Below are 16,005 nucleotides of genomic sequence, written 5' to 3' on the forward strand. Positions count from 1 at the left end.
CATCCGAATTGTCAGTGTAAACAGTCGCCAGTTGTATTTTGTTTTCCGACTTACGCGTAAATGTTCCTGAAATGAAAAATCGAAAATGGTTCAATGCGCTGTGAGCGGGTGTATAAATTATGAAAATGACATTATCGGACCAAAAAAGAGATTCTTTCACTTTCCGAAAAACCGAGAATTATGTTCTTTGTGGATAAATGTTTTATCAAATTATTCATGGTGTTAAATATAATCAACTATATTATCAACGCACAAACTTACAAAGCACGAAAAATAAAAAATTAGAACACATTGTTTACTTCAACGACTCAGATGACGTCACTAAAAATGACTGATCCGGAGTAGCTAGCCTTGTCTCTGTGGTCGTCAACACGCCGTGGTCGTCAACACTAATTTACTTCGTTTTGTTTTGGTTCTATTTTCTCGAACCACTTGTTTCGGGTTGGGTTCGGTTTGATTAGTGTCGGTTTTCGGCACGTCGGCAAGCCCGGGTGGTACGTCCACATTTAGTGGGCTTTACAGGACGGCCAAGGCCGATTGGAGTAATGTGGACGCGTCTTAACACCGCTTCATGCCACACTCACAACTTCGAGATGACGCTACACTCCCCATGCGCTACCCGACGACCAGTACACCCGCCACTAGGTGGCACTATCTGAATGGCCAAGTACGATGGCGAAAACTACGGTACCTGAGTATGGGTCCGGAGGGTATTCACCAGAGGCTAAGGTAAATTTGGGAATATCCAAAAACACAAGAGAAGGACTTCTAAAGAATCCTTTGTGCCGAACGGTTGGCCAAGTGTCGCACGAAGATAAAGTGATCGCGAATAACAGCGTGACTAAAGGCGGTTTCGAAAAAGAAGTTCTGTGGTGCGGTTTCGCGAGTCCCCGCGATTAAAGTTGAGATACTTGAGTGTTTTAAAGAGATCTCCTGAACGTCAAAGAGGTACCAAAGAGGTAAACAATAAATTACCTGCTCTTTGATATAAAAACATTTTTTGTATCTTCAACCTATCCCGGTATACAACTGGTTTTGTGACTCCGGACTCAAAATGTTTCAAGCTTTATTGGAATGAATCTATACTCACAATAGTACTACTGCTGGTGGAGGTAGACGAATTGGATGACAGTGATCCGTGTAGTGGTTGGGTTTGACCGGAATGATTCGATGAGGCGATACTTTGGCTGGAAAGGGTAAGTTTCTTCGAAGGTAACTCTTCTTCCGAAATAACCAACCGCGGGGGACAGTCCACACCGGGTAACAGCAATCGGGCTGCCTGCATAATGTCATCTTTGTCGATCAGCAGCGCGTGTCGATATTCTGCGTGAGCGGATGAAACTCGTAGCCACTCGATCAGTGGAGGTAGAACAACGTAGGCCCGCTCGTAGCATAGTTCCTGTATGTTTGTTGCGGCTCCATTCGTCGCAACTCCGATATCGTTATGTTCCAACTGTGAGCAACGCATGAAGTAGAACAGTACCCGGAGCGCGGATTGTGACATCGTAATGTGTTGGCTCCTCAGCTGTGAACGGTGGACTAAGTCCTTCAGCTCATTCAAACTCCCCACGCAAGTCGTCAGCAAGCATGGTTCTAAGGCGGGACTTTGGGTGTTAGAGTTGATTGATGATTGACTAGCCCAGCGTGGCATGGTCAGTGCTCCAGAAGCAACACGACCTGCGTTTAGATGAGCATACGGCTGCAGCAGCCCCCACAAATCTCCAGAACCAGCAATGGCGTGCTCGAGACCACTAGCGGTTAAGGTAGCATTTGGATCAGATGGTAGACACTGGGAGAAGATTTCTTCCAATAAATTTTCCAAACCTGCGCACAGATATACCGCAGCATACTCATGGACGAATCTACCCAGACGTGCGTCTGCCATCCATCGATGGAATCTTCCCACAGGAAGTTGCAGACCTGCTCTAGCGGACTTGCTCTGCTTGAGGGCACTATCCCCAGGAACAGCGAACATTGCGGCAGCTCTCAGACAAGCCTTGATGCAAGAATCGGCCAGCGCAGGGGACAACACAATCTTGAAGGCTCCGGACACTTCATGCTTTGAACACAGCCCTAAACCTCCAGAAAGACGTTGTACTTCTCGCGCTACTCGAACCAACGCGCGTTGAAGCAGATATCCCAGCCTCGGAACGGCTTCGACTGACACTCTTTCCGAATGCTCTCTGCAGCGCCCGGATCGCAGTACACGGAGCACACAGTGTTGACTCCATGGGGGATGCTGCAATTCCACCAGACGATTGTGAGAGTCCACCCAAACAAACTCATCAGCGCTAGTTACGTTAGTATTTACAGTTTCAAGCGAACTATAGCGGCCGAGTCTGCGCTCGGGCTCGGAACTCTCCGATCCTGCACTTAAACTACTGTATGTCGAGGTACTGGTGTGCGAACGCATCGTGAGCTGTTGGATGGCTAGTTTGATGTCCTCCAATCCACTGCCTCCCCATGGAATTTTTGCCGGGGTGGCACGATGACGTGGCCTCGAGTGGTTCGTACTGGCTCGGGAGCGCGCACTTCGATTGGTCACTCCAGCCGCTAGACGATCCTCCGGTAGTGGACCTAGTGGTCCGTTGCTTCGGTTGCCACCAGGAGAACTGCTCCCGTGCCCCGTGTCGGACATCGAAGCGTGGCCGGAGGAACGATTTTCATCCGAGGAACTGTGACACTCGTTAACTCGCTGTAAGCCACGGAAATCGTGCGTTCCCGTGTGATGGTGTGTTCGTGTGATGCCGAATCCTTTATGGTTGGAGCCGAGCGAACTCGGTTGGGATTGATGATAGGCCTGTATCGGGTTCTGGGTGAAGTGTTGCTTTAGATGGCTAACACTACTGGCGTTGCTTGAGCTATTGCTGCTAGAGTTCAGGGGTTCTTCAGAAGAAGCTGGCGTGTTCAGCAGGTTACCACTGCTGTTGCTCAATCCATTGGTGTTCAGCCGCTTGGAATTGTTTCCATTGCCGTTAATGTTCACATTGCTTTTGTCCAGCCCAGAGCTGAGCATTGCTGGCTGCGATTTCACCGGAGAACTCTGGACGGTAAGTTTGGTTGGGCCGGTTACGGAACGATGAGGAGCTCCCTGCTGGATGACTATCTGGTGGGATTGCATCGGCCCGTTAGAAGCTTGTTGTGGTCCATGTTGCGGACTTTGATGCTGTTGTTTGAGATTGCCATTCGAGTACTTGGTCAGAACCATGTCTCGTTCTACGCTCACGGCGACAGGGTTGTAGGTCAAATTGTTATTTCCAATATTACTGGTGCCGTTGGGGTCTGCCGTTTGCTGTAAATTTTGGACTGGCGAGAGATTGTAGTTGATCGCATCTTGGTTGCTGTTAGAAGGCCGTACCGCAAGTTCCTTTGAGATACGTGGAGCCGGAGTAGCTACGGCGGGACTCTGAATTCTGGGCCCAGAATTGACCGGGTTGGAGGATGCGATGTAGTGGTTACCTGGTGAGAGTCCGTTGGATCCATTCTGGAGGTTGGTACTGACGCTATTTACACCCGAACTGGTCGAGTTGCTGTTGTTGGACGGTGAGTTGACGTGTCCGTTTGCAACCGTTCCGGATGGTCTGTAGGGAGATTTTTTTTATGAGTATTATTTTTGGAAACCGTTTGTTACAATATTTTAGTAAGGGGGTGGACGAAGTTTGCGGGAGGAAATGTGCTCACCAATGTTAAAACTGAAAATAAAAATACATTATTGTTATATTACCGTGCCCGCCAATTCTGCACAAAACTCCAGTCAAATGGATCACCAATGTCGTCTTCGTCGTAAAGATAACTATCCTCTGCGCTGTCTGGCTGAAATACTGCTTCCACAATATCCGACGCCACTTTGAAGCTCTCTTCGATTTTAATGTTGATTATTCCATTGACCACACTTTCGACGAACGGCGGCAGTTGTCGATCGAAGTTTTCCTCCGTTGTCACGGTTTTGTCGATTCTGCGTATTTCCACCACTTGGGTATGGTTGGGTTTAGTGTTCTCGGCTATGACTACCGGCAGCTTGCACTCATCCGAAGCGATGTTTGCGGTTTTTTTCGGTGTTATTACAACTGTAGCCGAGCAACCTGATCCCATGGGATCCGAGGCTCGTAGCATTTCAGATTTGGACGAATGTTTATTTTTCTCTTCCAAAACCGACTTCAACTGCTGCATAAGTTCTCGGTCGGGCTTCGGGGGATCATTTCGGTCACCGGGAAGATCTTTACGTTTTGGCTTTGGAATTACTGCCTTTTGACGACGGAACTCCATTTCGGCCGTCTCTTCGCAAAGGCGCTGTGCGTGGAAGACATTTAGCTCGGGTGCCTTGGGTGGCGGAGGAGTTGGCGGTGCTGGTTTCGTCTTATCGCTTTTCTTGTTAATAATACTATCACCAAAATAGATGATCACTTTGTGATCTTTCTGCTTCTCGATCTTATTCTTGATATTTTGCGTGGAGGCCGAGACCGATGGTGGCGTTGAGGGTGACAAGTAGCTAAAGTAGTCATTCTCTTCGGTCAGGTTGTTGGTACTTTTGATCATTTTTGGTTCTAGCGAAATTTCGCTGTAGCGATTGCGGTTAACTTTCGAAAAACATGATATTTCGTTGTAGCTTTGGGCTTTTTTCATGCGGTTCAGCTGCCGTGAAGTAATTGAAGTTTGTTCCGCAAACTCGTAGTCGATCTCCGTCGTTGAAACAGCCGCCGATGGCGCCACAGCTGCGCCATGGCGGCTCTCTTTATTGTAATCCGAAGACATTCGTCTCTTGAGGATAAAATTATCGTTGCGACTGAGCTTACTGTTTTTGCAGTACTTCGGACCTTGCTGAGATTGTTTGCTGGCGGCAGAGCAATCTCCGGAAGAACGGTCCGTTTTGGACGTTGGTTTCACTTTCAGTTTGTATCCGCGCAATTCTCGACATAGACTGCAGGTGCAGTCCTCCTTACACGTCATGCTGTGTTGCTTCAGTGATTAGCGCTGTCCAAGTGTTGGCATTGTTATAACATTTTTGCTTTGTTCGACAAGCATTTTCACTTTCGTTTCAATGCAGCGTGACCGACTTCCGTGGTCAACGTGGGTTCAGACCGCGTGCCAACGGTTAACATTATGATGCATACTTGAAAGGACTGCAGGAAAAAAAGCACCGAGAATTTACATTTGTAACTCCTGTCTACCGGGTCTGTAAGTGTAATAAAAATATATTAGCTGAACTATTTCGGACAACAGCCGCATTGCGTGGTAGCTGTGTGTGCTCATAAGTGCACCACGAAAATAAACATTAATTTTAATGTATGCAGGTTCGAGTTGTTGTTTTCGTTCGGCAATGAAAATATCGGCGCGATGTTACAAAATTGGCAGATATTTGGAGCAGGAAGCTAGTGGAGCAAACTATTTGCTACGGTACTTATGGCCAGTGGTTATGGAGAGTGGCATTGAAGATGAACACATATTTTGATTTGCATAGCAATTGCTGCTTTCGAATTTGATGACTCAACATGCCATTAGTGTAAGAAGAGTTACGACAGATATGCTTCTGTAAAAAAAAATCTATCTATTAGTATACGCTACGAAATGAGTTCAGTGTGTCAAGCACCATAGCTGTCAAATAAATCCATCGATAGCGGGCGCGAATACTGAAGAGATCGTAATCGCATAACGAGAGTCCACATTATGTCCATTACATGTGCATTTCCTTCTTCAATTTAAGATACAGCCGCTCCCTTCGCTAGCTTGCAAGCCTCAAGGTATTCCGTCTAGCAGCAGCTGTTTTTTTTTCTCTGAAAACTTTGGCCACAGCCCCGGAGCGGCACATGCTCCGTACAGTTCATGTTAAATACATGTAATAAAGTCGAAACCAATTTCGCATCAGACGTATATCGTGTTGACTCGTCTAGTGGTAGCACGAGCTGAGGCGATTTGCCTGGAGTTACAGCAGTGCTTTTACATGTAAAAAGTTCTTGAGGGCTTAACATGGTTGCGAACTGAAGGCTATTCATAAAGAGAGCTATACGCGAACACACTTCTTCGGATGGACATCAACTGACAAACAGACACAACAGAAAATCAGGTTTGTTCTTCTGGTCTGTTTTGAGATCCCAAGTGTAGCGTTGCGTTCAGCAAAACTGTCTGGAGAGAAAGAATTCTCAAGGAATCATTCCCATTAAGACGAGCGGTCAAATCAAATCATTATTCCATTCCAAATCCATTAGGAGAAATCCTCTCTTCAATCATTCATGAACCATTTTACAGTATCTGTTGATAATTTTTTGAGTGGAACTTCAATTTTGATAGAATACAAAAATTGATGTTTTAAGGTGAAACAAAAGGCATAGCCAGTGAGATCGACACCCTGTCAGGATAAAACCGACTACATTAAAGAAACGATTAAAAACATGTTACAATAATTTCAAAGTATTGAGAGGCTATCTATATACTTTATGGACACATTAAGAGGGGGGATAGTTGCAAATTGTTTGCAATTGAATTGCTCAGATTATGTATGACAAAAAAAACAAACAAATCCATGTATTTCAACTGCAAGAAAAATCTGTTCACTGATGGCTTATTCAACCTCACAGCTCTTGCTGCTGATGCAGTCTTAGGTTTGCGGAACGAATGATTTCGTATTGAAAGGATGTTTCACGTTGTTTTTTTTCTGGCCAATTCAGAAGCTTAAGCAGGTGAGGGGCAAATTCCTTCTCCTGGTCCGGAGTAAACACGAGAGTTTTGAACCCAGCTAAGCCAGTAAGCATCCACGGGAGATGTGTCGATGAGCGTTTAACGAAGGGATGAGCTGAGCTGAGCATGTACTCTGTTAGGATTTTTTGTTAACCTTCCCTGGTCAACGTTGGTTTTGGCTGTTTTATCAGTCTTATCAGCCCACCTCTGCCGTTTTGTTCTTCAAATATTTACACAAGGCATCTACTATACAAATACAAAAAGTAAAGAGGCATTTTTTTCTGTCAGTGAAACACAAATCAGGTGTCGCTTTCACCCTCACTGAAAGTGTCGCACAGTGGTTCCGAAAAAACTCTAGGTGACATTAAAAAGGAAAATGAATGGAAATGTCTTGGAGGTAAAAAAGGTCGCAAAAGCTTTTTGGAGGCACTAAGTTTTGTGAATTTAACCGTTTATGGTGTCTTTGGTCACGAGTGGTTCACTCCGTTTGCTATAAGTGCATATGGTTTGCCAAATCGAGTTCTGTGAAACGAATTTCGACAGTTTCTTTAGTTTTAAACGGATATCCACAGCAAACTTATCCTTACCCGTGAAATATTCATATCCCAGCAACTGCTGAAAATCCGTTATAATGTAGGTTTCATCATCAATGACGCAACACCGGTATTTCATAAGCAGCTTTGAGATTGCAGGCGAGTGAGCTTAAAAATAACAGAAAACGTACTACTCTACCATACTGTTATAGCATTTATATAATATACTAGCTGACCCGGCAAACTTCGTCTCGCCCAAAATTTGATTTTCGTTATCAATACCTTCATGAGTCCAATCACACAACTGTTCATAGATTGATCTTCTAATCAACCCCGTTGAATTTACCTTTTACTATAAAAATCCTAGTACTTCTACCAAAACTCATCATTGTAATATCAGATTATTTTCAGACACAATTCTCGTTCAAGGTTTTTCAACCACTTGCAAATAACATGTTTTTCCGTTACATGGAATAAATGTTTGATACAGAAAATATGATATGATAAAGACAGACCCCTCCCCTTCTCTTTCCTTAGAGAGAGGGGAGGAGTGTCCATTCACCATAGAAACGTTTCGTGCGTTTCTTTACATGCCAAATTTGGCTCCATTTGCTTGATTAGTTTTCGAGTTATGCAGAAATTTGTTTTTCATTTGTATGGCAGCCGCCCCCCTAAGTGAAGGGGGAGGAGTACTAACCACCATAGAAACATTTATTGCACCCTTAAACCTCCATATCCCTAATTTGGTTCCATTTGCTTGATTAATTCTAGAGTAATGCAGAAATTTGTGTTTCAATTGTATGGCAGACCCCCCACCCCCCTTTAGAGAGGGGGTGGAGTATCTAACCACCATAGAATTATTTACTGCCCCCTAAAACCTCCAGATGCCAAATTCGGTGTCGTTTGCTTGATTAATTCTCGAGTAAAGGGTGTGTCACATCAAATTGCATCACGGAAAAAATGCTGTAGAAATTCGCCCAGTAGACCGATCCTTTTGAAAATTTTAGACGGTAAAATTAAAACTATTAAACAACTTTTGGCATTTTCTTTTTATTCATACTTCGAGCCCAAGCCCGTATGCTCGCACCTTCCTCTTTACCCCGTCCATAAGGTTCTGTACAACGTCAGGTTGTAGTTTTTTTTGAACAGAAATCCATTTTCTCTTGAAGTCCGCCTCCGATTTGACAACTTTTGGGTTCTTCCGGAGGGCCTGCTTCATAATCGCCCAATATTTCTCTATTGGGCGAAGCTCCGGCGCGTTGGGCGGGTTCATTTTCTTTGGCACGAAGGTGACCCCGTTGGCTTCGTACCACTTCAACACGTCCTTTGAATAGTGGCACGAAGCGAGATCCGGCCAGAAGATGGACGGGACCTCGTGCTACTTCAATAGTGGTAGTAAGCGCTTCTGTAGGCACTCCTTAAGGTAAACCTGCCCGTTTACCGTGCCGGTCATCACGAAGGGGGCGCTCCGTTTTCCGCAAGAGCAGATCGCTTGCCACACCATGTACTTTTTGGCAAACTTGGATAGTTTCTGCTTGCGAATCTCCTCCGGAACGCTGAATTTGTCCTCTGCGGAGAAGAACAACAGGCCCGGCAGCTGACGAAAGTCCGCTTTGACGTAGGTTTCGTCGTCCATTACCAGGCAATGCGGCTTCGTCAGCATTTCGGTGTACAGCTTCAGGGCTCGCGTCTTCCCCACCATGTTTTGCCTTTCGTCGCGGTTAGAAGCCTTCTGAACCTTGTATGTACGCAGGCCCTCCCGCTGCTTGGTCCGCTGGACGAATGAACTTGACAAATTCAGCTTATTGGCGACATCCCGGACCGAACTTCTCGGATCACGTCTAAACTGCTTAACTACGCGCTTGTGATCTTTTTCACTGACGGAGCATCCATTTTTGCCGTTCTTCACCTTCCGGTCGATGGTTAGGTTCTCGAAGTATCGTTTTAGTACTCTGCTGACCGTGGATTGGACGATTCCCAGCATCTTACCGATGTCCGGATGTGACAACTCCGGATTCTCGAAATGAGTGCACAGGATTAATTCACGACGCTCTTTTTCGTTTGACGACATTTTTCCAAATTTACGAAAAATTGACAGTGAAGCATGGCCAACGTGATCTATACACTCTTATCTGATTATAAGCGAAAGCTGAAGATATAATTCCTAAAAATTAAATTTCTACATCGTTTTTTCGGTGATGCAATTTGATGTGACACACCCTTTAATGCAGAAACTCGTGTTTCATTTGTATGGCAGAGTATCTAACCACCATAGGATCCATTATTGCACCCTAAAACCTCCAGATGCCTAATTTGGTAGCATTTGCTTGATTAATTCTCGAATAATGTAGAAATTTGTGTTTCATTTGTATGGCAGCACCTCCTTAGAGAAGGGGCGAGGGGCTCAAACTATCAAGAAAACCTTCTCCGACCCCAAAAACCTCTACATACTAATTTTCATGTCGATCGGTTCAGTAGTTTCCGAGTCCATAAGAATCAGGCAGACAGACAGACAGACAGACAGACAGACAGACCATTTATATATATATATATATATATATATATATATATATATATATATATATATATATATATATATATATATATATATATATAGATATGCTATAGCAATATGAGAGCGAAACAAGAGACACATTGCAAACAAGTACGTATTAAAGCTTTTCGCATACTTTGTCACATACACGGCCCAACCCGAAAAAGATATAGATTTACGTTTATGGTCTCCTTTTTACTGTTAGAAAACACTTTCCAACTTCATTTTATAATGAGGTGTAATATTATCACGCATTTATGCAACAGCACCACTGGCTATGTGGATAGCGTGGTCGTGTAAAACAGTCTTGCCTTCCAGCCGACCTTGGTTCTATCCCCGTTGACATCGTTTGGACTTTCTTTTTGGGTACAATCCCAAGCAATCCCTTGTTTTTTGTTTCAGTCTTGCGTTGTAATGTTCGGATTCCGCTGAACAGTCACCACTTTCTTGTTTTTTTCCGCGTTATTCCTGGTTTTTGTTCAACTTCTGGTGTGGTCCACTGTCATCATTGGAAGAATTGAAGACGCAAAGCCCTGTTCAGATCCACCAAAACTTTCTATTAAAGAGTTATTCGCCGGGACGAGCGTACGATCCACGGGTCTTTACAAATGAATCGCGGTTCAGTAAAAAGACGGGTGGGTAATGTCGGTGACATAGCCGGAGTGACGTAGGACTATACAAAGGGGACAGCTTTCGCTAAATATATATTTTAAATATATTGTTTTATTTTCTCCTCCTACGTGAATACCTACCTATCTACCTGAAAAATGGATTAGTTTACTGTTTACTCTTTATGAACATGTTGGGGGTTCTGAAAAGAACCTTTGGTGTTGTGTTTTTTCGTTTTTTTTACAAACTTGATTCTTGATTTTTTTTCTGAAGGCTTTGTACTTATTAAATGTTCAACGTTTCGGAGACGAATGAATTGTAAGATTTGTAGTCTCCGCAAACAAATTAAATAAAAATGAAAAAGAACTGAGGTTTTGGAGACGAGCTCTACGATCTGTCGAGAAATAAACGAGCTATAAGCGTCCTGAAAAACCAACAGTAAATACAGGGACGGATGACCTTCGGATTAAAGTCCTTTAAAATAAGAACAGAGCAGCAGGAAATACATAGCTCATCGTGTTGCTCCTTAGTTATTTCTGTATACAATGCAGATGTAACGTCAGTCAATTTTCAACATCAGTTATCAACCAAAGAAAGCAGTTCTTGCTACCGAGAGAATTCGTTAATACCATCCTGCATACAATGTGTTGTAATTTGAAGCCACTTTTAATTCGAAAACCATACATAGGTTTGTGAAAACTGAATGATCAATTTAAAAGACCCCAACCACCAATAAGAACAAGATATAAACAAAGAACAAGCATATACAAAAAAAATCAGTTTATATTATGTCATATTATGTCACTTTAGAATGCATTGGTATTGTGAAAAACTTTTAATAACTCTTCTTTGAAAGGTTTAATGGCCCTGAAAAGCGCCGTGTTTTACGGTGGCTGGTTTTGCCACCAAAGCAGTCTGTATAAACAAACTTTTTCTTTCTTCTGCCTGCTGCCGTTTTGCGATTGCGTTTGGCACTCGCTGAAACTAGTTGTTGCCTTGATGAGCGCCGAACCGAAGCTGCTCTGTTCTTGATGTGTGTTTTCTGATTGTCGTGAGCAGCTTTGCAAGCCAACTCGAGCACTCCGATGGCGAAATGAGATTTTTTTTTTGAGGTCCGCGCGTTCTGTACTCTAGCGGTACACACTCACAGGATAGAGACAAATCGGCAGACTCAGCCAAAGAGGCGAGTCCAACGAGACGAACGAATGAGCGTTAAAAGGCAGCGATGGCAAAAAAATACATTTATTACGATTTGTTCGCTCGTTGGATTCACATGCAGGCTAAAAAGGGTCCTTTTCAGGATCACAAAATTATCTTCAATCTAAAGAGTTTATTGTTTTGTTATCACTCGATATCCCCATCTTGTTCGGCTAAACCTTTCTGTTTAGCGATTTGTTGCCACTCGCCACAGCTTTCACAGCTGGGAAATTTCTTCCTATCCAGCTTTGTGACATGTTGTACAGTAAATTACATTCAATGCGACGTGCCGAAGCACCACTCAGTATCGCATTGGAGGCGATTTTAACCTGTAATTGAACATTTGCGATGACAGTGGTACAGTGTCGACTTTCAATGTGGGGTCATAATTTGGATCTCTATGTTTACAAAAATGTCCAACTAAATAAGTCGCATTACATGTCCGTCCAATTAGCTAAATGTCGAACTAATTGTACTTTCAATCTGGAAACAATTTAAGAATTGGTGAAAATTGAATAATCAGGAAAGTCCCCAACTATCAATAAGCTCAGAACAACTGCCAAATTCACATACTCATCAGATCCTGGCAAACAAATTATGAAAAAATCAATCTGTGTTTTATTATTATTTTGGATATTATTTTAAGAAAGCATTGAACTTTGTTTCGTAAACTCTTTTTTGACAGGTTTAATGGCCCTGATAAGCGCCGTGTTTTATGGAATGGTTCCAATTTAGAAAACTTAGTACTCGTGGTTTTGAAAAAAAAAACCATTTAGAACGCCTTCGATGCCGCCTTGTTCTGGGTTTACCACCAAAGCAGATTGTAAAAAGAACAAACTTTTTTCTTCTGCTACCAGCTGCCGTTTTGCGATTGCGTTTGCCACTCGCCACTCGCTGCAACTGCCTGTTGTTGTCTTGATGTCCACCGAACCGAATGTGTTCTGTTCCGAATGCGGGTTTTATTATCGTCGCGAGCAGCTTTGCCAGCTAACTCGATCACCTCGACGGCCGAAACTATATAACGCCGGCTAGGTGGACTGGTGCACTGGTACTAACGCGCTCGGCCTAGCTACCCTTGCAGGAAACTCCAGACGAACACGGTTCGGGCGGGATTTTGCCTTTCCCTTCACTTTTCCTCCTTTGTCATGTTCAGACATGGCTGCTTGGGTTGGTTTGTTGATGTGTTGTGATGCGAACTGATGTGGTGTACGGTTTGAATGAGAATGATCGTTACGGAAGGAAGGAAGGAAGGTCTTGAATTATAGAGACTTTAAACTTTTGCAGTTCATTCGTCTCTAGCCTTGAGAAAGGCCCTTTGAAAACTCTACTCTATTCTACTCCAGCGCTACCACCTCCGCCCTCTTGCCTTGAGAAAGGCACTCGATCCCTCACCGTCCATCCCGTCCAGCAACGATGTTGTCCAGTCGGTGTCCACACAAAGAATGTTACGGAAGGAAGGAAGGTCTTGTATTATAGAGACTTTAAACTTTTGCAGTTCATTCGTCTCTAGCCTTGAGAAAGGCCCTTTGAAAACTCTACTCTACTCTATTACTCTACTCCAGCGCTAAAACCTCCGCCCTCTTGCCTTGAGAAAGGCACTCGATCCCTCGCCGTCCAGCTCGTCCAGCAACGATGTTGTCCAGTCGGTGTCCACACAAAGAATGATCGTTACGGCAGCGGAGCGGGGATTTTTAAGCTGACTGGCTGGCTCGAGAATTACGCATGTGTGAGACTGCGACCAACGTTTCGTTCATTTTTTTTTCTTTTTCCTTTCCAATCGTGCTTCATTCTATTTCGCTGCTGCTCTGGTTGCCCGTTTTGGTCGGTACGATTTGAGGAGCACAAAATGGACCTTTCAAAAATGGGCACATAGTGCATTTGGACAATGCTTGATATTTCACAATTATTCAATTATTTATCTCAAGAAAAATGAAATGTTATTCGTTATGATAGATGCGTAGATATATTTCCTATCAATTGATGCAAAAACCTTTGCGATCTATTGAGAAATGCTCGAGTTATAAGCGTTCCAAATCTTGCATTTTTTCCTACTTGTTCAGTGCCTAGATTTCCATTTCACCCCCTATATCTTCCGGTTAGACGTAGTCCTACGTCAAAAACCGCTTTTCGAAAGAGTCTCGGCTCAAAAAAGCCGCGGTTAAAAAACGAGCCGCTTTTTGAAAGAGTCTCGGCTCAAAAAAGTGCCGCGGATAAAAAGAGTCTCGGCTCAAAAAAAGCCGCAGTTGAAAAAAGAGCCGCTTTTCAAAAGAGTCTCGGCTCAGAAGAGCCGCGGTTCAAAGAGTCTCGGTTCAAAAAAGTCGCGGTTCAAAAAGAACCGCTTTTTGAAAGAGTCTCGGCTTAAAAAAAAGTGGCGCGGTTCAAAAGAGTCTCGGCTCATAAAAGAGCCGCTCAAATGAGCCGGTTCGTTTCAATAAACGAGTGGCTCAGAGCCGCTCACTGAAATGAACCGTTTTGCCCACCTCTACCTCACACACAAAATTGTTTTAAACCCAATTTATTGCAAAAATATTAGGCTGTCAAAAAAGTCCTGCGGTATTTCCGCGAGGTGTCGTTGTAAGCGCGTAGTTCTAGTTGTATCCATTGTATCGAGTCATACTATAGCTTGTTGGAAAGGTATTTTTGCGCGTTAAAATATAGTCCTTGACAGTGTTTTGTTTGGTTAAGTCGTTCGTGAGTTATAGTGTCGCAAATATGGAGCAAAATAAAGAGAAAATCCGACATATTTTACAGTACTACTATGACAAAGGTAAAAATGCATCTCAAGCTGCCAATAAAATTTGTGCAGTTTATGGACCCGATACAGTTTCCATTTCCACCGCACAACGATGATTTCAACGTTTTCGTTCTGGTATAGAGGTCGTCGAAGATGCGCCACGCTCCGGAAGGCCTGTCGTCGAAAATTGCGACAAAATCGCTGAATTAGCCGAGAAAGACCGGCATAGTAGCAGCCGTAGTATCGGCCAAGAGCTGGGGATAAGTCATCAAACCGTTATTAACCATTTGAAGAAGCGTGGATTCACAAAAAAGCTCGATGTATGGGTGCCACACACGTTGACGCAAAAAAACATCTTTGACCGTATCGACGCATGTGAATCGCTGCTGAATCGCAACAAAATCGACCCGTTTCTGAAGCGGATGGTGACTGGCGATGAAAAGTGGGTCACTTACGACAACGTGAAGCGCAAACGGTCGTGGTCGAAGCCCGCTGAGGCGGCTCAGACGGTGGCCAAGCCCTCATTAACGGTCAGGAAGGTTCTGCTGTGTGTTTGGTGGGATTGTCAAGGAATAATCTATTATGAGCTGCTTCCCTATGGCCAAACGCTCAATTCGGACCTGTACTGCCAACAACTGGACCGCTTGAAGGTAGCACTCATGAAGAAGAGGCCATCTTTGATAAACAGAGGCCGCATTGTCTTTCATCAGGACAGCGCCAGGCCACACACTTCTTTGGTGACGCGCCAGAAGCTCCGGGAGCTCGGATGGGAGGTTCTTTTGCATCCGCCGTATAGTCCGGACCTTGCACCAAGTGACTACCACCTGTTTTTGTCCATGGCGAACGAGCTAGGTAGTCAGAAGTTAGCCACAAAAAAGGGCCTGTGAAAATTGGCTATCCGAGTTTTTTGCCAATAAAGAAGCGAGCTTTTATAACAGGGGTATTATGAAGTTGGCATCTTGTTGGGAACAAGTCATCGAACAAAACGGCGCATATTTGACTTAAAACAGATGATTGTAACTAATTTTATGAACAAATGAAAATTCAAAAAAAATACCGCAGGACTTTTTTGACAGCCTAAAATTAGCATACGGTTGTTTTCTAAATACATGAAAAATCAATGATTTGTTCGTTTTTTCAAACAGCTGGTCGTTAATGAGTTAATGTTTGGTCAGCGAGATTCTTTCGGGTTCTCTGTATATCACACATGCTCAACATTTTGATCGGTTGCTGGTTGAATTGTAAGTACTGGGCTACGATTAGATGATACTTCTGTGTTCTCAAGAACTCGCCCCAAAGTAAATTATTCGTTTCTGAACAGGGGGAGATTTCTACATAGAAGAAGTTTGTTTAGTGATTTTCAACTCATGATATTGGAAATTGTTAGTCACTAAGATGAAAGTTGAGTATAATTTGCTTCCAGAGCTTTTTGTAGGTTCAAACCATAGGAACAAGAAAATTAATGTGGTTCTTATAAACAGTGCGATTCCTCGCCGTACCGTTACCTCGCTATAACCAATGCCTAGGACAGAACGACAACACTCGTAGCTGAGTGGAGCCTGCTCGAACTATACATTCGTCTATGACATCATGGAGTGGGTAGCACGGTAGCTAACCAACCATGTTCGATCATGGGTTCCGCTCGATAACCTCGCCACCCGTGCTGCGGCCGCGTGCTTTTATGAATGAACCGTCAAACGAATGAT

General features: G+C 43.8%; 1 protein-coding gene across 1 annotated transcript in view; it reads right to left on the minus strand.

Annotated features, from left to right (window-relative positions):
- LOC129764694 (ankyrin repeat and BTB/POZ domain-containing protein 2) overlaps window positions 1–16,005 on the minus strand; it is a 31,970-nt gene that overhangs the window by 10,098 nt on the left and 5,867 nt on the right. The window contains exons 2-3 of the mRNA XM_055764049.1: window positions 3,725–5,173; window positions 1,091–3,581 (exon numbers count right to left, since the gene is read on the minus strand). Coding sequence (XP_055620024.1) covers window positions 1,091–3,581; window positions 3,725–4,947 — 3,714 coding nt within the window. The 5' untranslated portion in view covers window positions 4,948–5,173. The remainder of the gene's footprint in view (window positions 1–1,090; window positions 3,582–3,724; window positions 5,174–16,005) is intronic.

The sequence above is a fragment of the Toxorhynchites rutilus genome, chromosome 2, assembly GCF_029784135.1.
Source record: "Toxorhynchites rutilus septentrionalis strain SRP chromosome 2, ASM2978413v1, whole genome shotgun sequence".
Taxonomy (NCBI): Eukaryota; Metazoa; Arthropoda; class Insecta; order Diptera; family Culicidae; genus Toxorhynchites; species Toxorhynchites rutilus.